At 40.7% G+C, this 24,100-nt stretch overlaps 1 protein-coding gene across 2 annotated transcripts in view; it reads right to left on the reverse strand.

Moving 5' to 3' along the window:
- Positions 1 to 23,510, reverse strand: part of TSHR (thyroid stimulating hormone receptor) — a 1,235,241-nt gene extending 1,211,731 nt beyond the window's left edge. For both annotated transcript variants that reach the window (XM_044074034.1, XM_044074033.1), the window contains exon 1: positions 22,610 to 23,510. In XM_044074034.1, the coding sequence (XP_043929969.1) occupies positions 22,610 to 22,851 (242 nt within the window). In that variant the 5' untranslated portion in view covers positions 22,852 to 23,510. The remainder of the gene's footprint in view (positions 1 to 22,609) is intronic.
- Between the last annotated feature and the right edge of the window lie 590 nt (positions 23,511 to 24,100).

Genomic DNA, 24,100 nt, shown 5'->3' on the forward strand with positions numbered 1-24,100 from the left:
ACAAACATAAAACCTTTTGCTAATAAATCATGGTGCATGTCTTTTATTTCCAAAGCACTGAAGTTGTAAATGGTGAAGCCAGCTTTCGTGCTGACATCACATCTTAATTCAGCAACATCATTATTAAAGTGCAATGCACTAATTGAAATATTACTGGCAATATTGTTGGTATTAACATCACATCTTAGTTCAGCAACATCATTTTTACCGTGCAATGCACTTACTAACATATCACTGACAATATTGTTGGTATTACCAACTTCACTGCTAAAAGAAGTATTAAGTCCATGGTCTATCTCTGCCTCATGTCGTTGTACCACCACCCCTTGGTGTTGTAATTGTTGTTCCCTTGTTGCTGACTATGGTAAAAACCACTTTGCTGATTTGCTGAGAAACCTCCCCTTTACCCAGCTTCTGTTGCACAACCTGCGGTTCACTATCAACCTTCAGACATCAATACTGACTCTACCTCAGGAACACATTTTCCTAGGCTGCAGGTTCTAGACTGTTTTAGTGTCAGCATCTCTCCCTGCCTCTAAGGTTCTGTCCCTCACAAATTATTTTGTATTCCTGCTTCCCCTGTCATCTTTTCCAGCCAGAGAGTTTCTCAGATCTCGGGGATTCATGACTTTCACCATCCCCATGAGTTTCAATGGTACCTTATATCAGTGTGGTTTTAACACTTCTATCCACTGAACCATCTAATTCCTCTACTCCCTTGTCTCAAACTAAAATTTCACTGATAGATTCAGCAGCAATCTCTCAATCCAGGTGTTCCTTTTTAACCTTCTCAGCCATCTCAAGACCTATTCACAGATGCATCAGAACTGGGATGGGAAACTGCATCAGGCACCCTAAAGTTGCAGGGCCTTTGGTCTCTTCAGCAGACGGTGAATCACATTAGCATCAAGGAAATGTAGGCTCTCATTCTAGCTTTCAGGCTTTCCATGCACTCTGATCCAAAGTCCCCTGTAGGATTATATGGATAACACCAGTCATGTGGTGCATTAACAAGCAAGGGGGCACAAGCTCTTACCTCCTGTGCAGTTTAGCCCTTCAGACATAGGAAATAGCCATCAAACTGCAGATCACCCTAGATGCAAGCTATATACCTTCAGACTGCAATTTTCTGGCAGATTCTCTCAGCAGGTCCAGGACACAGCCTTATGAATGGATGCTTCACAGGGATGTGTTTCTGGACATCGATCATTGGTGGATGTGATGTCCACCACTGCCACCAATATGTGACGATCACCAATATGTGATGTCCCCACGCCGGGCCAGTAATCAAGAAGCCTGAATTCTCACCACTGATACTGCAGAGGGATGTACACTTGGAACACAAATGGATACACTCAGTATTTCCAGATGCAGTCCTCTCTGCAAGTACAAATTCCCTTAAGAGCAACACAGGGAACACATTCAGCCCAGGGTCTGGATGTCTCTATGTCTGTCTCTCTCTCTCTCTCCATGTCCCCAGTAAGACTCCCCACTGGTACAGCTGTAGGATTAGGTCCTCAGCCAAGTGTCCAAGCCAAGTCCCCCAGCACTGTCTCTGTGAACCCAGTGCTTTGTAACCCTGCCACAAATAGCTGACATGCACATTCTTTAAGATTTAGTTTTCACACACACACACACACACACACACACACACACGCACACACACACACACACACACACACACACAAAAACACATGCGCACACACACACACACACACACACACACACACACACACACACACACACACACACACACACACACGCACACACGCACACACACACACACACATCTGGGAATGGCTGGCACAGATTACCTGCTCTACCAGCTTTGCCCAGACTATAAGGTAGATTTATTACCACCAGTCAGTTACTATAAGGCTCTTACAAATTATGCAATAGTTGACCAAGACAGCTAGGCCTTATGGAGTGGACCACACAGTATCACCAAATAAATATAAGTACTCTCAAAGGTAGATACTTTCTACAAGGACCAGCCACAATAAAAGTTTTAAATATATTTAATAATAAATAATAAAAGAACATGAACATATTGAATATATACTTAGAGTAAACCACAGAGTTCAAATCACAGAAAATATTGAAATTAACACTGATAGATAGACTCATACAAATAAAGAAAAACACTCTCCAAACTAAGCTTCATTATAGTCTTGACTGAATGTATGAGAATTTACTGTTCCCTAATAACTTACATGCGCAAGGCAAGGTGAAATACATGAGCAGTCTTTCTAGTCAGGCCCCCAAACAGAATACTCAACACTCTGAGATTTCTCTTTCTAATATCTAAAATAAAATTTCCAACAGGGCTAGCAGAATTACTTCATCTGGGCACCTGACTCTAGGTTCGCACAGTATTCCCCTCTGAACCTGAGACAGGAATCTAGTATAGATGGCTACAAGACACATCTAAATGTGTATGGCAGTACCTGGGGCTTCCCCTCTTTTTACTGAGCTAATGAACAAAGGCTTTTTTCCCAGACCTAGCATTTCCAGTCCTGTTCAGCACTGTGGGGTGCCTTTTAATGGTCTAACAGCAAATTTACAGTTCTCTTATTTTTATTAAAGTAAGTTAGCTGGTTAACCTCTGCTGTGCCAGTATCCTCTATTAAGACATATACATTTAATTCAGTTATAATAATACATATAAATTTATTTTCATTCCAGCAGGGTACACTGTCAATACATTTTAACACAAGCAAACCTCATAAATACATTTTCAGCACAAGCATTGATACTAATCAGTTTGATATACAAATGACATACAGTTCTAATACATTTATAACACAAGCATCTTATTTAAATCAGTTTGCTATTCAAAGGACATATTATTTACAAAACTACAGCTGGCTAAGCTAGCACTTGCCCATATCGTCATATCTCTCCCCCCTCAAAGACTCAAGCTAGTTTTTCAAGTGACCCTTGAGAAATGAGGCTTGAGAGAAATAAGGGTATCTTGGAATATGTTACCCCATTCCCTGTCTTGAGAGCCCATATGCATTGGCATTGCTGACCCCACTACGGTGTTGTACTGTCATGCCATATGCCTGCAATCTTAAGCTCCATCTTAATAACTTGGCATTTTGCTGGCTGGCTGTATGTAGCCATGTTAAGGGATTCTGGTCTGCAACTACAGTGAATTTCTTTTCACAGAGATAAGGCTAAAGTTTCTGCAGTGCCCATACTATGGCTAGACATTCCTTTTCTACAGCTGCATAACATTCCTCCCTGAGTTGGAGTCTATGACTGAGATATACCACTGGGTGCTCTTCCCCCTCTGAGGAAACCTGGCTAAGTATGGCCCCCACCCCATGTTTAGAAGCAACCACCTGCGCAACAAATGATTTGCTGTAATCTGGGCTGGCTAACAGAGGGGGTCCTTCCAAAGCTCCTTTAAGCTGGGGTCCACACTATCTTATCTGGCCTGTCTTTCCCTGTCAGGTCTGTGAGTAGAGCAACTATGGTACTATAACTGGGGACAAACTTTCTATATTGCCCCGCTGTCCCTAAGAATGCCCTCACCTGCTTTTTGTTAACAGGGGTAGGCCATGCCTGAATGGCTTCCACTTTGGCAGATTCTGGCCTGATCTTACCATTCCCCACTCAATGTCCCAGGTAGGAGACCTCTTCCATACGCACCTGACACTTACTGGGCTTAATGGTCCATCCTACCTTCTGTAGTCTGCCCAGCACCTCCCTGACATGCTGAAGGTGCTCTTGCCAGCAGTAGATGTAGATGGCATTACCATCCAGGTAAGCAAGAACATAATCTCTTGCTCCTGCTAGAATATGATCTACCAGTCTCTGGAAAGTCGCTGGGGGCATTTTCATCACAAAGGGCATCTTTGTGAACTCATACAAGCTGAAAGACGTCACAAAGGCTGACCTCTCTCTAACGTTTGGGGGTCAAGGGCACCTGCCAGTAGCCCTTGGTAAGATTAACAGTGGTTAGATACTTAGCCCCACCCACCTGCTCTAGGGCTTCATATGTCCTAGCCATGGGGTAAGCATCTGACTCTGTGTTACTATTTAGTTTCCTGTAGTCCACACAGAACCTGGTGCTGCCATCCTTCTTTAGTACCAGCACCAATGGGGAGGCCCAGGGACTGCTGGACTCCTGTATTATGCCCATTTTCAACATCTCCTGTATCTCCTCCCTCACAGTCTGTTTGACTCTCTCAAGCAACCTATAAAGGGCCTGCTTTATAGGTCTTTGGGGCCCTGTATCCACATGATGCTGCACCAGGTGAGTGCACGCTGGTTTCCCAGTGACCATGTCCCTAACCTCCTGTAACACTGCTAGGATTTCTTGAACCTGGTTAGGGGATAGCTGCTGTGACATTGCTACCCCTTCCACTGAGGTGTCAGTGCGAGCCACACTGAGGAGCTCAGTTGCCAGATCCCCCTCAGACTCCTCCTGCCATCCACTGCAAATACTCAGCACAAGTGCCTCTCTAAGGTTTCATCATGTTAACAGGGTACAATTTATGCCCCTGACTTCTGCCTAGCAGTTTTACCAAGTAGTTAACATCACTGATCTTCCTTACCATGTCGAAGATCCCTTCAGAGCTGCCTTCGGCTTCTTGTGTCTGACAGGAATGAGCACTGTCACCTGCTGTCCCACAGCATATTGTCTGGCTCTCTCATTCCTGTCATACCAGACCTTTTTCTGCTGTTGGGCTCATACCAGGTTTTCCTGGGCCAAGTCCATGAGCTCCCTAAGCCTTGTCCTGAGGTTTAGGGCATATGCCACAATGGACTCCTTGTGGGATTCCACTCATCACAAATCAAATCTAGAGGTCCCCTCACCCTATGCCCATACAGCAACTCAGATGGTGAAAAACCTGTGGATTCCTGGGACACCTCTCTGTATGCAAACAACAGATGAGGCAAATATTTGTCCCACTCTCTCTTAAACTGGTCTGCAAATGCCCGTAGCATGCTCTTTAGCATAAAGTTAAACTTCTCCACAAGATAATAAGTCTGGGAGTGGTAGGGGTGGTCTTTAGGTTTTTCACTTCACAGTGCTCCCACAGACAAGCCAGCAGGTTTCATATGAAATTGGCACTTATGTCAGTCAGTATTTCACTTGAAAATCCTACCCTGCGGATAATCTCTAGCAAAGCATTTGCCACCTTCTCTGCCTCAATGGAAGACAGAGCCACCACCTTGGGGTATCTAGTAGCATAATCTACTACCACCAAGATATACTTGTTCCTTGTGGAACTTGGGGCAGTCAGAGGCCCCACAATATCCATAGCTACCCTCTGAAATGGCTCCTTAATCACAAGCAAAGGCATCAAAGGAGCTTTGACCTTGTTCATAGGTTCATAGGTAGGTACTAGGCTATTGGCCTAAGGGCCTACAGAAGCCTAGCCAACAAGGTTCCCTGGCTTATGTCCCCCAAGAAAGTTATTTTCCTGTACCCCTGTTGATCAGAGCCACAGAAGTGATCCCCATGGTGTATTTCCTATTTTGCAGCCACTCATCAAGATTTTTCTTGAAGAGTGCTAATGAGGAACTTTGCTCGACATAGATGGGTAGCTTGTTCCAGAGTATGGGAAGTCTCTGGGACAGGAATCTATCCCTCCAGCATGTCCTGTTTATTGTGGTGACAAGGTGTAGGTCCCTAGAGCGTGTAGATCAGAGGGATTGGGATTTCTTTAGGTGTAGCATGTCCAACAGCTCTGGGTTTGACATAGCTTTATATGCTAGGCAGAGATCACCTCTGAGTAGGCGATATGCTACAGAGTAAAGCTGAAGTTTTTTGAGATGGTCAGTGTAAGGCATCTGTTTGAGGCCAGTAATCCTCTTTGTGGGGTACTTCTGTGGCCTTTCCAACTGCTGCAGATGTCTTGTGAGGTACATTCCAAAAAGGGTGTTATACTCTATAATGGGTCTAATGAGTGTCGAGTAGAGGGGAACAACGACCTCTTTTTTCCTGGATGAGAACCCTTTTGCGATGAGGTGTGCCACGTAGAAGGATTTCTTGACTGCTGTGGTGATGTGATTATCAAAGGAGAGACTACTGTCCACCTGGGTCCCAAGGTCTCTTATCACACATTCGGCATTAAGGAGACTGCCGCCTATGTGGTAGTTCAAGGGTACAGAGTTTTTACCAACGGGGATGATAATGCAATTTTTGGCTTTGAGCTTGAGGCCATTATCTGACACCAGGCATCTGTTTCAGTGAGGCCCTTCTGTAGGATGTCAATATCATTTGGGGACTCAACTATGCCTCCTAGTTTTCAGTCATCTGTGAACTTCATTAGCCAAAGGCCTTCTGTCTTAGCCTGTACTTCAGAGAAGTAGATACCAAACAGGAGAGGTCCCAGGACTGAACCCTATGGTGCTCCACTTGTCACTGGTTTGAAGTCAGATTTGGAGTCGGCAACTTTTACAGCATGGGTTCTGTCACTGAGCCAGTTGGCAACCCATCTTGTGACGTAGGAATTTATACTTAGTTTAGTAAGTTTAGCTATAATTCCAGAAAGGGGGATGGTGTCGAAAGCCTGGGCAAGGTCAAGATAGGGTGTGTGAACCTCCTTACCCTTGTTTACGGCTTTGATGGCTGCCTCAAAAAAGTCGATTAAGTTCAGAAGGCATGATCCGCCTTTCACAACCCCGAACTCGGTGGGGTCCAGAGTTTGGAGGTTACCAATGTCTTTATTTATGAGTTCCATGATGATATGTCCATGGCCTTACAGACCAGGCTCATCAGGCTAATAGGGCGATAGTTCCTGGGATCAGTGGTGGCTCCCCCTTTGTGGAGTGGGATAACTGTTGCTGTACGCCATTCAGTGGGCAAAAAGCCTGATGTAAGGCTATGATTGAACATGATGCTTAGGTGGGGAGTGAGTTCATTCTGAAGTTCATGTAAAATGCAGCCTGGGATGTTATCCATTCCCATGGATGCTGTGTTTCTGGCTTTAGAGAGTGCAGCTTTTACCTACATAGTTGTGATTACAGGGACTCTGCATTCTTCCTGTATAGATATGGGCTCTTTAGGGGGTGAGAGGGGGGTAAAGTTAAGCACTGAACCTATCTGCCAGGATGTTGGCAATATCAGTTGGTTCTGTAATTTTTGTGCCATTGTGCTGTAACTCAGAGCAGATCTGGGTGTTGCCATTGAGATTCTTGATATAGCTATACAATGCTTTGTGGCTGTTGCTAGAATCAGTGACGATTTTATCTTCATAGCGAGCTTTGGAGGATCTTATAAGGGATCTCAGCTTCTTACTGAGGCTGAACAGGGAGCTCCTCCACTCATGGGATTTTACTCTCTTTTGCAACAGTTTCTTCCTTCTTTTGCACAGTTTGTTTATGGCAGGGGACCACCAGATTGTCTCCTGCCTTGTCTACTTTTTGGCACTGTTCACAGGTCCTGCAGTACCCTGTTACATCCCTGGCAATCCTAGGCCAATAAAAGTTCTGCATAATACATCTTTTGGTATGCTTTATGCCCATATGACCTGTGAAGGGAATATCATAGGCTATGGCTAGAAGTGCCAGATGGTAGGTTGTGGGCACTACCAACTGCTGTAATACCTCACCTTCTAGCCCTCCTTCAGGAGTCCACTCTATACAGTAACCCTTTGTTCCAGTATACAGAATCCCCTTTTCCTTGAGAATCAAGTGCCTCCCTAGCTACACCCAACAAGCCTTGCAATGTAGGGTCTGAGAGATGAGCCTGCCTCAACTCTGTCTTTGTAACTCTTCCCAGCTCCCCTTCCACAGGAAGTCTGGTATCCTCTGACAGCGGTGCCTCACTGTCAGCCTTGGTACTACTGCCTCACCTCTGGCCTTGCAGTCACTCTGTCCAAGGGAACATCAGTACCCACCAGCAGCTGTGGCTCATCTTCAGTCTCACTGCTACAACGTAACTCCCTCCCTGAAGTAGCCACATCACCAGTCCTGGCTTCAGATGTGCAGTTTATCTGGTTCTCCCCCAGGCTACAAGCCTGACTGCATGTCACTGCAAGCACACAAGGTACTGCATTATCAAAATCATTCCCTATCAAGACATCTGCAGGGATATCCTCAAACACACCTACTTGCTTGCTTCCTTTTCCACCCTTTCAGTCAAGGTGAACCCTGGTCAAAGGCATTTGGAATGGGATCCCTCCTAAATCTCTGACTGGAGTGGACTGCCCAAGCAAGTACTGCTCCTGTTTAACCACTGCAGGCTTCACAATCATTATATCAGAGGCTGTATCTCTCTTGGCAACAGCCTGTTTTCTATCCACCAGGATCAGATATGAACTCTGCTGGTAGTTTGGTACCCCTGTTGCCTCCAGATAACTTACCACTAGCATTCTGTTATTCCCACTTGCTGACTCCCCCACCTTTTGTTCCCCACCTTGCCTCTGTGGACATCTATATACTACATGGCCCCACTGGTTACATTTAAAACATTTACCCCTTGATCCTGGCCATGTACTTGAACTAGTGGCTTTCCCTGTTACTGGCTGACTCTGTTGGGGCTGTTTAGGCTGCCTACCATGGGTCCCCTTATATCCATTTGCAGCACTGGGTATCCCTTTCCTGTGCAGTGATGCCCTGCTTGCTAGGTACAGATCTCCTTCTTTCCCCAACTCATCTACAGAGTTTGTCTGCCAACCATATTCTCATGTCCTCAGGCTGGGTTGCCTACTGTGCGGAGTCTGCATGTCCTCCCTGTGGTTGCGTGGGTTTCCTCCAGGTGCTCCAGTTTCTTCCCACATCCCAAAGACATGCTGTAGGTGGATTGGACACTAAAATTGTTCCTAGGTGTGCGTGTGTGTGCCTTCTGTGGAAGGTTGGGTGCTGGACTGGCAACTTGATACCATAAAAACTCCACTGCCAATCATGAGGGGACAGGTGATCCGCTGTGATGACCTCTAACCGGGAAAAGCTGAAAGAAGAAGAACTTGGAACCTACCTCATATCAGTTACATGCTTTATGCTGATGACATAGTCATGACAATAGCCTATACACCTCAACAAACCCTCTTATTCACACTCCAGCAAGACTTTATATCATTCTGGAACTGTCTTTAACCAGCAACCTTACAGTTAATTCTGATAAGACAACAGTAATGCTGTTTTGAACTCCACAGACACTAACTAATGGGGTCTATATTAGATCACCGAATGCTTAAAAAAGCAAACTGTGATTAATCGACCCTATGTAAGTGAAAGCTTACAATTTCCAACTGTCAGAACAGCGATTTTTTTCCTAAGGAAAAAAAAATCGCTGTTCCAACAAAAAAAAAAAAAAAAAAAAAAAAAAACACTTTAAACATTACATTAAGTAGGGGGCTTCGCCACCCACACACACCCATGTGGGGGGCTGCACCCCCATGCCCCCTACTTAAATATACCAATTCTGAGCCCACACTACACTGCCAAAAACAGCAAAGTAACAAAGCAGCCAAGCAAATTCTTTCCCAGGGAAAGAATTTGCATAAAAGCGGCTTCGATATTTTGCCATTTCAGGCTTTTAAGTTCGACCAAGACGCATTCAAAAGAATGCGTCTTCGGTTTTCTAATAGGGAACCAAATAATGCTACAAGTACATAATCATAGAACCAGTACAACCTTAACCCAAACAAAACTCCCAAAATACCTTAGCTTATTACTTGATGAGCGGCTATAATTCTGTTATCATACCAAAGCCCACACTGACGATGTTTTGAAGCAATTAAAAGTAACATGGAATTTTTCTCACCTTCTCACACCAGAAGCCAAAAGAGGTATTTCAATAAATGTACTTCTTCTAAGGCTGGAATACAGACCCACAATCATCTCTCTACTATCTGTAAAAAACACCATATCTCTCCAAACCACACAAAATAAAATACTGAGATTCATAATCTTTCTCCCTCCCAAGAATATCACTGTCCTACTCTATGTAAAACAAGCCATCTACCTGTTAAAGTTAGGGCAACCTTTCTCTTGAATTCCCTAATTTTTAAATTTATTCATCAGCCTTTCTGCCATCCAATAAAAACAAATCAATATTCAATTAACCTAGTTACTCCTTAAGAAAGAACACAACTATATATTTCATTCAGCTTCACTTTTCACTTATTACAACTGAAAAAACTATCTCCAAAACACTTCCAGCATCCTGGAAATCTGTACCACATAGAATCAGAAACATAGATGATGCAAACACATGTAATGAAATGTATAAAACTCGCTTTCACTGAAGAAAATGTATGACTTCCCTTGTAACTAACATGTTAACAACACATCCCTGAAAGCTGATCCCATAGCAAGGGAACCTATGTCAACAACAAACTGTCCTACGATCACCATGCATCCACTATTGTAAGGAAGTCCTTTTTCATCACACAGCTTATGTCTAAAGGTATGGCATCCAGGACCATGGATGTAATCATCCCACTGTACTTGGCTCTCATCAGGCTGATAATTGAGTATAATGTTCCATTCAGTATGTACCTCTCCAAACACTTGTAACAAGTGGGGCAACCACTTTGCTTTCTCACTATAAAAATCAAGGGCCTAAATCAAAAAACTATGTTGACTACCTCAAAGCCTTAGCCTTCTTCTCGGTATCCTATAGGCTACTAAAAGGTAACCTCTGCCTCATGTATACAGCCTCAGCAGACTCTGTCCTGTCAGACCTACTACACATTCACAAGTCCAGTGGTAGTGCCCCTAACATTTAAATAAACTTATTCACAATGCAGTGACTCAGAGTCCAAGGGTATGGCCTCTTTTGCAGTATAAATAGAAAATGGTGGATATAGACATGTATCACGGAGAATACCTGTTTTGTGAAACCATCTTCTATTTTACATAGAGTGAAATATTTCTCCTACTCTATTCATCTGTAATTTAGATGACAGGATGGGAAAATATAAATTCACCCCTTATTTAGCACCCATGTGCCTCATGGATGGAGCAACAAATAAATGTCCCAATATTTGATTGTTCTGCCTGCCTCTGGGCTATTCATAAACAAAATATAAGGGCTAAAAGCTACCATGAGAATGTAAGGCTGGACTTCTTAAGGTTCTCACAGATCAATAGCCTAGTGATTATCTTTGAACCTATAAAATAAATACGTTTACAAGAAGTGGGCTAATAATGTTATCAGCTCTAAAAATCCAGCCATCCTCTCTGCTGTATTACTATTTCAGATGTTACTACCTAATGCCTTTGCATATCATTGAGAAGTCTGTATATTCTAACTTTCCCAGCACATAATACTTCCTCGTACACAGTAATGCCACATAAATTTAAATTTTCTTTGTTAATATTATTCCTATCATACTGAGATCTTTTTCTGTGTGGTATTTCTCTTTTCGTCTAATTCTGCCACAACTGCTTACTTAATATGACTTACTATACTTCTCTTTATACATATTCTCACTCTCTTGGTTACTGTATGCACATTACACCTGTCTCCTAATATTTTATAGCTTTTATATTGTTATTGTGTACTGATGGTCACACTTGTGACACCCATGACACTACTACTACTGTATGTTTAACAAAATATGTTTGCTAATTTATCATTTCTTGCATTAATGACATCCACTCCTTTTGATCTACCTTAATAGCAGTGTTTTTATTTTATATTATTTCTTCAGATATCTTCATGATATTGTGTTACACATATTTGTTATTGTTATACATACTTGACTTCTTTAATGTTTGCAGTTCTGTTAACTTATCTATGAATTATGTTCAGTATTTTGTCTTGGCTGTTTCTGGACCTGGGCATGATTGAAAAGGATCACAATGACCAGCTCACTTACCTAGTTAACAAACAAAAATAAATACATATGAATGGACAGGCAATATATATTATCATGCTTCCAGGGAGATCCGTGCATTTAAATGGGCTGGCTGCCACTTGTCAGGGCACACCTGTCTCCTCTACCCCTACTTATTGTCTCCAATTCCATGGTTTGTGTAGCATGTGCCTTAAATTTAGAGCACACGTGTCCATAGTTATGCAGTTTGGTTTTCAAAAATGTTTACAAAAGAAATAAAAATAAGAAGTAATAGAATATTCCAACTGTAGCTACTCACAGTACGGCTATCAACTGTTCACATTCAGAATCTGAGATAAAATTAAAAATAATAAGTGATACAAATTTTAAAAGCAAAAATTATAGAATGGTGACATAGAAACTTTACAGAACAAGGTAATTCACTTTAGCATGCATTTTGATGAAGTTTACAAAGTATACAGCTATGTTTGCTGCAGTGTAATAATTCTTAAGGTAATCACTGTTTATTCATAAAATTTCAAAGCTTGCGAGCTTAACAGCAAGAATGCAAGACTTTGAGGCAAAATTGGAGCCATTCCTGATAATCAGGTAAGGTGAGAAGTAGCATTAATGGTTTACAAGGAATATGAACACATGAGAGGTGAAGTAAGTATGGTGAAACGTAATGGACTGTATCACCGATAATGAAAACAGGAGCAGGATTATAGTACTATAAATGACAGTATTACAAAAATGTATTGGATCGGGTATTGAGAGCTTACTGGGGGGAATGTTCGATCAGAAGAGCAAGGTGGGATTACAGAAAATACATAATAATAGCCGCCCATAACAACCACTGGGCATAGCCAGGACCATGTCATTCACAATGTAGTGACTAGGAGACCAAGGGTATTCTTCTGAGGAATCATGGAGAAGCATACATAAAACACACTGAAAGTGGCTTGGGCCTGGTATGAGGCCATACCATGTTTCAGCATGCCATTCAGGCACAGAGTATTTGGATGAAATGAGTGAAGAGATGGGAATCATGACTATATCAGAGATGTTATCAGAGCACATGAGTGAAGTCATAAAATAGTCTGAAAAGAGAACAATACAAGAAAAACTTCCGGAAAACAAGATGGACAAGAAGTAGAAGGCACAGAGTGTTTGGGTGACACAAATTGTGATCATTGTACAGAATAGTTATTGGAAGAATGGCTATTAAAGAATTACAAAAACAAGATATTAGACAAAACATGTAATGATAAGCCAAGAAAAATTCTGAGGAATGGGTTATCTAGTGGAGAAAATAATAACAGAGGGCAGATGTTAGTTACTCAAGGACAAGAAAGCAGGTTTCTGCTATGAAAAATTGAAACTTAATCAGTCAAAATGCAGCTGTCTGACCCCAACACCTCAAAAGCTGCCTCTAACATGCAAAGTAATTGTATTTCTTGCAAGTGTACAAGCATCCTTGTACCCCATATATAACAGCAAGTACCAACCATACCTCTTAACCTTTTACAGCAACAAATCTGGACAAAGCCTTTATTAAAAGTGGGACAAAGGCCCAAAAATAGGGAATTTTTTTTTAAATATTGCTCTTACAAACTTAGGAAGTTGACAGAATAACAGGTTTTGCATTAGAGTGAATTTTCTGAAGGGTATGAAGTCTAAAACTCAAATATCTGTCATTATCCTCCAACTTCAATCTTTAATGATTTGCCACTAATTTGCCAGAAAACCACAATGTTATGGAAAACGGACCAAAAATATGAGGCAAAAATCTGGACATTCTGTGAAAATCTGTACAGTTGAGAGGTATGGCCCCAACCCACAAGTTTATACATATACTGTCATTGGAGCTTTTCTCCCCCAGGCCTCCACTGAAAACGGGCTCTTTGTGGCCCAGTGGACTTCCCCAGTTATCAAACTGAAATAAATAAATAATAAAAACATATAGATAATATATATATATATATATATATATATATATATATATATATATATATATATATATATATATATATAAACTCCACCGTCACAACAGTGAGTAAATCCACAGTCATACAACAGTGAGTAAATGGGAAACTCTCAAACATGGTACACGTGGGTTTCCCACAAACCCCTAAACTCGAACAACTGTAATAAGGCAGTAAAGTTCTGATCAGCAAATCCTTAAAAAGACATGGTATAGAGCTGCCCACAGCCCCTGGCCAAATGTGTAAATAGACAAAAATCAAAAGCCTGTTTGAGTATCTGCTTTGGCCTTCAATGCCCTTTTACATTTTTCATGTACTTCGCTCACTGTATTATCTAGGAATAAACAGGACACAGAATCTTCCTATTGTCTATAACATTATTCACGCATTTCTTGTTAATTTGTGATAAAAGGGCAATTAGTGTATATTTTCCCTTTTGCTTTTTTTTTGAGGGGTATTAAACCTTTTGGTGACACATAACCCCTTTCTTTGTGTCTCACTGACTAGTCATAGCAGTTTGTCTGTATGTACTTCTTTCATTAACCTAACTCACACTGTATCTGGATTTTCCTTTACTGATTTCAGGTAAATCTTTTCTATTAAACTGCTGCTTCTCTGTCAGAGAAACAGTGTAACCATGGAATTAAACTTTCCTTTTTTATTGTAATCTGTAAAGTTGAGTTTCTAGCGGACCCACACGTCATCCAGATAGTCAGCTTCTAGCTGATGGTGTTACTTGTTTTAATGGAAATTTGTAACCCACAGCAAACAGTCTCTCAGCCATATTGATCATACATAGCAATTATGTGTAACCGTGCCTACAAACTGTCCAGAAAACTCTACCTCGTGTGATTTGGATGTTAAATATTTAATGCCTGATTTTCTTGCTTTCATAACTGCAGTGGTTGTTATACCCATATCCCCACATTCTGCGTGGGCTCCTTTCTGCTAACATTTCTGTATGAACATACTCAAAACCCTATCAACCACTGGGAAAGGCTGGCACAGATTACCTGCTCTACCAGCTTTGCCCAAACTATAAGGTTGATTTACTGCCACCAGTCAGTTACTATAAGGCTCTTACAAAGGGTATCCAATTATACACCTTTTCTTTTGTCATTTCCTCTCCTTCCTTGTCCTTTTTATTATCTTTTTCATTGTACTGCCCAACATTCTGTTTACTACGTAAGGGAGAGACATAGGCATGCACTACTTTAACTATATTTTGCTTCACTTTGTATATAACAAGTGATTTTAGTGGCTCATCCATTCTCATATTTCCTGAGAATGTTTGCTGGCTTAACATGTGGACTGCCACCCCTGTACCTTCTCCTGTAGTGTCCCCATCCAGTAGGGCTCATTAGACACAATTCCTGTTACCCAGTGGCTGACTCAGAAGTGTGGCTATCTGTTCAAAATGAACTGTTGATTGTGTCCATTGTCCTGCTACTGCTAGCCTATGCTCACCAGCCTGGCTATGGTCAGTTTTATACCCCATTCCACTTTTTGAGGTAAACCACAACATACTCTGCCATGCAAACCTACAGTACCCATTCCAGTGCGTTTCACTACCCTGTTTCTCCCCATGGAGCAGTTGACTGGAACCTAATTGCCCATTCGCAACTGCTTAAGTTTAGGGATTGCAGAAAACCATTGTACATTATTATTTGTGAGATCAACCTTTCCTCACTGTTAAGTGACTATGCAGTTAGCATATATAAGTTTGGGGATGTAGAGGGTTACAGCATAACGGGGTGCTGGGGGGCTTGCTCCCTGAATAAAAAAGTTGTTTTCAGCTGTCACATAACTTTGCATCTAACAGGCAGCTTTTTGGCAGTTGAGATCAGGCAGCTGCAGTCTGAGCAATAGAGTTTTAACTGCTTATAGAGAGGTATTGCTGGCCGTTACATATATAGATTGCCATTATATAGATAAATGCATGCCAATGAGCTGTGAGGTGGTGTGTGCCTTTTTTTAAGAATTGTAGCACATTTCTTCAGTGGGCAGTGATGCAGGCAGTTGGATTTGACAGCACAGTTTAATATTTAGGTGATTTCTTTCTTTGTGACTAGTGCTAAGTCTGAAAAATATATGTGGACAGTTTAAAGTTTTAAAAAAGTGTGTCAAAATGTGTTAGTACATTTGGTCAATCAGAAGAAATATAGACATCCAAATAAATTTCATTTTGGGATAAAAATACACAGTGAAACAGGAATGTGTTCTTTTGCCAATCAAAAGATAAATTAGAATATTAGAGAATAAACAAAAGACTGTGGCAATAATGAATCAATAGTGGGAGAACTCCGGACACTAATACAGCTAAATCAATTGGCGTGTAAGATGACACCAGTGGGCAGATCTTTTATGAGAAAGTTTGCAGCAAAAGGGATGGAATGTAACAAATGTCGCTGCAAGATCTGGGTAATGGAATGCTTGCCTGCTATAATTCCATGGCTACAATTGTGATTCTAAGATCCTTCCAGTAATAACAGTGAGAATCAGAAAATATATACTCAGCCTTTAGAATCTCTGAGTGTTCCATCTTGTATATAAGCAGCAGAAGTGTATGGGGCACTATCTGCTCCTCAAGGGATGAAGATTCTCCTTTAAAAAAAATGCTTTGATTTTATAGCACCAGGTTGTGAGATTTACTGCTTTGCACACGGAACCAAAGCTTATTTTTGTAATTTTGGGAATCATTATTATGGGTTTCAATGCTATAGGAGGGAACAGTAGAAGATAAAAGGAAAAATGTGGGCATATGGTTAAGCATTTCAGAAATCTACAATATAAGTCTGCAGTGCAGAGCAGTGAAGGATAACTGTACAGAGATGCATTTGGAAACATGCATATTGGGAGCTGTTTCAAAGTGTAATGCTTCACAGGGAAATGGCTAAATCACATAAGAGACAGATTATATGGCAGAATTTCTTAAAAGGACTTTATTCCAGTACTCATGGCAGTAGATATCTAGGAAGATCATCTTAGGAAATACAATCGTATGGACCTGTTAACTTCTCACAAAACTTGGGATGCACATACATTAAATAATTAGCTAGGATAAATGGCTAATTTAGAAATTAATGAGGTATTTTACACAACACCATTTAGCACTGAATATGACAGAAGTCATCATGTGCAGGGCATAGAATTCTTTAGTGAATTATTTTTCTTGAAATGGAATCAGTTCCAGAGGTTAGGACAAAAAGCTAACACTATTTCAGATCTCACATTTCTGTAAGTTGCAAAAAAAAAAAACAAATGTGGAGAATAAGTGTTAATTCTTTGTATACTTGGGCAAGGCACTGTGCAAATTGGGGAAGCATAATTTTGTTAAAACTAAGCAGGAACATTCCACTTCCTCAACTCATGGTTAATGAATTAGCACAACGTAAAGTGGGAGTTAGATTAGAAAAGGTGAGCACACACACACACACACACACACACACACACACACACACACACACACACACACACACACACACACACACACACACACACACACACACACACACACTCTGTAGCCATCACTTTGTATCAGAGGGTGAAAGTGCTTCAGTTAGGAAAGGTATCACAAGACTGGGCATAAAAAAAAATAAGTTAAATGAATGCTAAGCAATGGGCTCAGTGGAGCTGGAGTACATTGCCTAAGGTGTGTGTACAAGAATATCAGACGTTATTACTTGGAGAGTTTGTGTTTCATCAGTATATTCTATATGGTATTCACAATCTCTCAAGAGCAACCAAGTAAACCATTAAGAAACCCATAAGTCTGTCTTTGAAAAAATGTTAGGGTGACAGAGGATGGGATTTGTCTGTGCATGGCTAAGTCCAAATTCAGGAGGCAAGAGGGCAGAGCATAGGGTTGTAACTCCACAATGAGTAGGATGTAAGGTTTTGAGTAAGGTAAGTGTTAGACCATCTGGTAGGCAAGGGCTTTTCTTCAGTCATTTCTGAAGCCTCTGATAACTGTTTATCACTTGAGTGTGCTGTTATCAAAGGTAACCAAGGTCAATGGATGGACATGAGAAAGCATGAAAAACAACAGGTGTTTCCAATAGAAATGGCTTCACATGCACCTGAGGGGGTATTATTCACAGCACTTAAAAGCTGGGGAGATGAAAATCCATGCAATACAAATTATATAGGCAATGTCATTTGTTTTAACTTTTTTTTATTTGATTTCATGCAGAACCAAGAAAAAGTATATGGACGGCAGATCACTTCAGTATGAAAATACTGAAAATATTGGTGGAAAAAGAAGTAGGGAAAAACTTGACATTCATTTTAATGTAGAAATTCTGATTGTGGTTACATGATCTAAGCATAAGGTAACACTGGTTCTGGAATCAGAAGGATCTTCATGGAAATGAAAGAGGGTCCACCTAATATTATCACATTACCTTTGGGAGCATGTTTTATTAAACATACCTATAAAATATATAAAACAGTTGACAGCCTTGGGTTCATTTTGCTTTCTCTGAGGCAGTTCATAGAGTTGTTTTGGGGAAAGGCCACATCTGTAAGCATTCAAAAGGAACTTAGCAGGATGTTGAATAGGAATTTAGCAGAATGTTGAATTGGCTATTGAGAATGATCCTGTTTCTGAATAAAGGACAAGTTTGGGGGGTACACTGGCATTAAGGTTAAATGGCCTGAGAACTGTTACAAGGATGGAGTTCACTTATCAAGAATGGGCATAGATAATTTTTGGAGGAGGTGATATCAGACAGAATAAAACCTGTTAAAGAGATGGATGACATTGGCAAAGGAGGAAATGTACCTTTCTCTCTGTGGCAGATGCAGAATTAGTATAAGGAAAAGAGAGGTGATGGGGGGACTATGAATCCTGCTAACTAATCCTTCACCAAAACTGACTGCTCAGGAGATAATAGGAATCTTGATAGCCAATCATTACTTTTGAAGATACTAAGGTCATTTAAAAAGGGGTACGTGACCTTGACAGATGTGGTTTTCAAGAGCTATAAAGATGCCATTAAACTTTTCTGATGCATATCTCTGCTCTGCCTGGATATGTGTGTGTGTGTGTGTGTGTGTGTGTGTGTGTGTGTGTGTGTGCGTATGAGTATATATTTATTTTAACTGGCGTAATAAATGCATACTGAAGCCATTTAATTACATCATTCTGTGGTTCAGTTCTGTAACAACAATATATCAATATTAATGTGATAAATATGAGGGTATGTCTTATAGGAATATGCTAATATGTAAGTTAGCAAAAAGCAATATCCTGTCCTGGTCAACACCTAAGTAAAGGTCTGAAGGAAGTGTTGTACTCCTCTACTCCCTATAATAAATGAAGAATACTTAACATAATGCTATTCTTATTACATGGTAACATCGCTTTAGTCCCTGTGTTTTATTAAGCCATGTGAGAGTTAAAAACAGTAAAATGAGCACTATGCAATATTTCCAAAACAATGAGACAAGATTGTTCAGTAACTAGCCTAGACAAAAGCTCTCATCAAAAGTTCATAAATGACCAAATCCTGGCTTGGAGGCTGGCTTTTTACTCAGGTAGTTAGGATCTTCCATTCTCCATCCAAAACAGTGAATGTAAACCATATACTTTTTATTCTACCGCATATTCCAAATATTACATCATTTGACAATAACCCTGATTCTAAAACACTTTGCTCTCAGTGTAAATGACTGCTTGTACTGAAAGCAACTCTTTTGGAATCTGACCCAATGTGTTTGCTTCCATCTTTCTTTCTTTTTCTTTTTTCTTTTTTTTTTCTTTCTTTTCATTCTTATTTCCCTTCTTTACAGATGGGTTGAATGGTCCAAGGGCACTAGTCAGTAATGGCCATGACAAGGGTACACTCCACTGATGTTCTGCACTTGGCCACTCTTTTGTTGCTTAAGACAATTAATGCTTGTTTGCTATCTCAGTGATAATGACACTGTACAAAAGCAAGTGCACCAGTCTTTGGTAACATTGATGCCAAAAGTAACATTATAGAGGCTATTGAAGCCTAGCTTACAGATAGCTCTTGTTACTAATGCATATTTTGTGGATTGTAACATTCAGGTAATCCATCCCAGCAGTACTCTAACAAAGACGAAACTGATTTTAATTCATTTCCAAGACTAAAATATTGAAATTGACATCTCCCCCGCTTAGGAACAGGAACTACAGCACTGGGCTTTCACAGTCTGAGAACATTACTAGCATCACTGAACTAATGCTAGCCTACATTAATAACCCCCCCCCCCCCCCAACAAACTGAAATGTAGGGGAGATATATATATATATATATATATATATATATATATACACATATATCTCAGTAATTTTAAGTTACTTGTACCTGTTGTGTACAAATTTTCTGACATGGGCAGTTGTGTCCTATGGAAAGAATGAAGAATGTCATCTACCCAGATATGTTAGCAGAAAAATAACATATTTGTCTCAGCCCTGTTGTATTATATATTAAACTGTGAGCAGTCAGGTGCATACCAAATAAATGTAAGCTATACTGGTTGAAGCTCATCCTTCAGAAAATTCATACTTTAGTGAAAAAAGTCCCATTCTGGGCACCTGTTATAGTAGTAGTTCTGTCAAAAGTTATAATCAAGCAGAGGGCTAATGCAAACACTATAAAGTAAAGCTGCAGTGATTTGTCTGTATTCAAAAAGCATTACAGCCACACTATGCAAAGAGAACAGGACTGTATCGGACATATACACCTTGTAAGCGACAGTGTACAGCTTACTCTTTGAAAAAACAATACCGTGGCAGACTCGGATATGTTAAGTGCCCAGTCTTCAGACTTGCAAATGAACCAAAAGTGGTGTGAATGAGCCAAAAAGAAGCTAAATGAACCCACAAAATACATGTGCTTTACTCTACTCCTTGTCCAAGACAGGAGGTCCAGAATGATGATTTTATTATATTATATGTATTGCATTATTTACCTGTTCGATATATATATTCGGAGACCATTTCCCCTTTCTGATGCTCTTCATGTCAGCGGTTAGAGAATCTGTACTGGTCTGGATTTTGTCTATGCCAGTTCTTAAATTCATAAATAAGACAGCTGCCCCAGAAATTGTTAAATGACTCATGTTAAAATATCTGAAATGCATACCTCACAACCTCTTGGTGTATGAAGTCTGAATAAAGCCTAAAATAACGGTGGAACAAAGGTCCAAAAATAGTGGCAGATTTTAAATGCTCCCCTAAACTTAAAATATTGCTAGAATAGCAGGATTTGTGTTCGCATGCATTTTTTGAAGTATATCAAGCTTGTAAACCGTGGCTCTAAATGAATGTCACTGCTGAAGTTACACCCGACCCCATGAGCAAAAAAGGGGAAAAGGGGTTGTGGATGGATGGATGAAGCCTGGAACTCAAATGCATGTCATTATTTAATTACTTCAGTTCTCAGTGATTTGCCAGAAATCCACAAGCTCTATGAGTGACAGACCAAAAATTACGGGGCAAAATTATGTACAGTTGACAGGTATGTAGATCACTCACTTTTCATCTCCAAGTGTTTTTTATTTTTTTATGATAAAGGGGACTATGCTTATAAAGTGTATTGTCTGTAAAGCAGCAGTCTATTGCTTTGGCCTGAGGATACCTTTCCCTCCACCATGTTATAGCTCTTAAGTATCCTTGATTTCGCGGCAAGTCCTTGATTTTCTCATAATTGTCTGGTGTGTTTCGCGTAAGTCTTGCTTTCTAATAAACTGATGGGGACTGAAATCACTAACTAATGACACGAGTTTCAGACTTCATATCCCTTCCGAAAATGCATGCTAATGCAAAACCTGCAATTCTAGTAACTTTCAAAGTTAATATAAGCGATATTTAAAATCTGTGTTTGGTTTTCGGCCTTTATCTGCAAACAGTTGTTTGGTTTTGTGTATGATTTCTAAGAGGCTGCTGCTCTGAAGCGTTGCACTCAGACCTCACATTGCTATTCAAAAAACATTACCGTTTAAAAGTACGCACATCTCTCTACAAAATTTCCTAATTAACCTTTCGGGTAATGCCTAATCATCTTTCATTGTGGCATACTGAATAGTCATAGCAGATTGTCTGCGTATACATCTTTCATTAGCTTAACTCGGTGTGTTTGGGGTGGGGTGGGGGTAGTGGAGAAGAAGCTAGATGTGAAGAAGAGTGCGTCTGGCCATTCATAGACTTGGAGAAGCATGTTACGACAACCACAAAAGGTTGTTTAGAAGAATAAGCACTGTTCACAGGACTACGTTGTAAATTAAACAGTTCTATCTGGTCCTGCACTCAGTGAGCCATAATATTTCAGAAAATGCACATACCCCAAGTATGCCAGGCTGAACTTTTAGATGCTGGCAACCATCTCAAAGCAGTCCAACAGCGTGGTCACCACAGTCCTAAGCAACATGGCAGCACACCGTTCCCGCAGTGGAAATACAATTAAATTATTTACTGAAAAAAAGGCTACATTTTTATGGATTACATATAACCTCAATTTCTCAGTAATACAACTGTAATTCAACAATCGTATCCAATACAATTACGTTCCTAAACTGTTTAACTTTGTTAATTAAAAGATGGGCACACGTGATATGTGCTTAGAGTCCAAACCACATATTAAGCAAATCTATTACTGTGCTCTGAAGAGTTTAAAAGTAAAGGTGAATGTCATTGTCTGCTTAGTTCATTTTGATTTGCACCGTGTCTACAGAACTTTTAACCAGAACAGCTAGCATTTCTGATGGAAGTTATGCACCATGCGTTATTATCAAACCCACAACTCTTCAATGGGACTGCCAATGTGCCCCCCCCCCCCATATCCAACCTCAGTTTCATATGCTCATCACATTTACAAAAGCTGCATATGCACACACAGAGCTACTCACAGGGTCTCAGTGGCTGCAGGGAACGAGGGCAGCGTACCAATCTGTCTGCAGGTCACCTTCAAAGCTTGCCACTCGGAACACTCGCAGGGGGACGGGCAAGGCGATGTCGTAGGCTGCAGTTCCTCCACAGACCCTGTTGCCCCCAGCAGCAGCACCCATGCCCTGCAAAGAAACCGCAAAAGTGCCGGCATCCAGGTCATGGTCACCGCGTGCAGCGCTACCACATGGTCGTAGTCCTTCATCTAGTACACCAACAGCAAGTAAGCTAGTGGGGTCGGTCCGCCGGTTTCCATTCACCTGTCCATAATGTTCATTCACGTTTGGGGGCGGATTAATGTTCTCATGACAAACTTTAGTGTTTGACGTTTCTGTGTGGTAATTTCTGTAGTGCTGTCTGAGCTATATCCAGGTTACTTTCCCTTGTCTTTTAGTTCAGAAATAAAATACCACAAAGCTGTGAACGCACTTATCCAAGATCTTTATGACTGCTGTACTGGTCTGGACGTTCTTGTATTTTGTAATATTTATTCCTTTTGTTGCATCTGTAACTAAGCAGTGGACACCAGGGCAAGGCAGAGTTAGTACTCGAACCATGGAGCTGGGGTGGGGTTTACTTTTCTGGGTTCGGGGCTCACACCGGATTATGGATAGCACTATTTGTTAAATAGATCCATGTAGGACCAGAACCCCCAGCACCCGTCCTTGAGAGATTAAAGCTTCGTCATTTACAGTAGCAATGTTAACATGCCCCTGCGTACTAGTTGCATGGAGAGACTACTAAATGTGCGTTGTTATCAATGACATCGAACTCTGCAAACTACCCAAGATCAGACTCATTCCTAACCTCAGATTCGCGTTATAAGCATTGTATGTTTGGCAAGGGTGAGTGATCATTATCCTGTTCTGGTCTACCACAAAATGCACCTTTAAACCTAAAAGCAAGCGATAAGTAAAACAACAAAACTTGTGCCAGCAGTCCTTATCTCATCCACATTCCTGCCTTCATTCTTAGCGTCACACTCTGGGAGAAAAGGGCAAATTAGGTTCAGGTAGCAAGGGTGCTGCAATACACACACACACAATAAACTGCATTATTTTTGTGTAAACACCACTGAAAATCCTCTGAGGAAAAAACGTATTTAGTCAGTTATTCAGTAGGTAATGCAACTTGTTTAGGGTCATGTATAGTTGCAAAAAACGGATGCCCTGAAATTAGTGACAATCTTCTGTGAATGATAAACCCGGTCACACAGGTACACAGTGGTTACAGGTCTCTGATTTAATCTCATTTGACTTTTTCTCCAACCTCTGGCTACTTACCTAAACAACAGAAACTAAAACTGAATGTAGTGCATTTTCCAATTTGGAATATCACAACCCGGATAATAATAGGATTCATTAAATCACCGACTATTATTATAAATGAGCATCTATATATAAACAAAAAGTGTACAGTGCGACTTCATAAAATTTCAGCACTCCGACAGTGTT

This window comes from Protopterus annectens, chromosome 6.part0, assembly GCF_019279795.1.
Source record: "Protopterus annectens isolate FY-2018-M chromosome 6.part0, PAN1.0, whole genome shotgun sequence".
Lineage (NCBI taxonomy): Eukaryota > Metazoa > Chordata > Ceratodontiformes > Protopteridae > Protopterus > Protopterus annectens.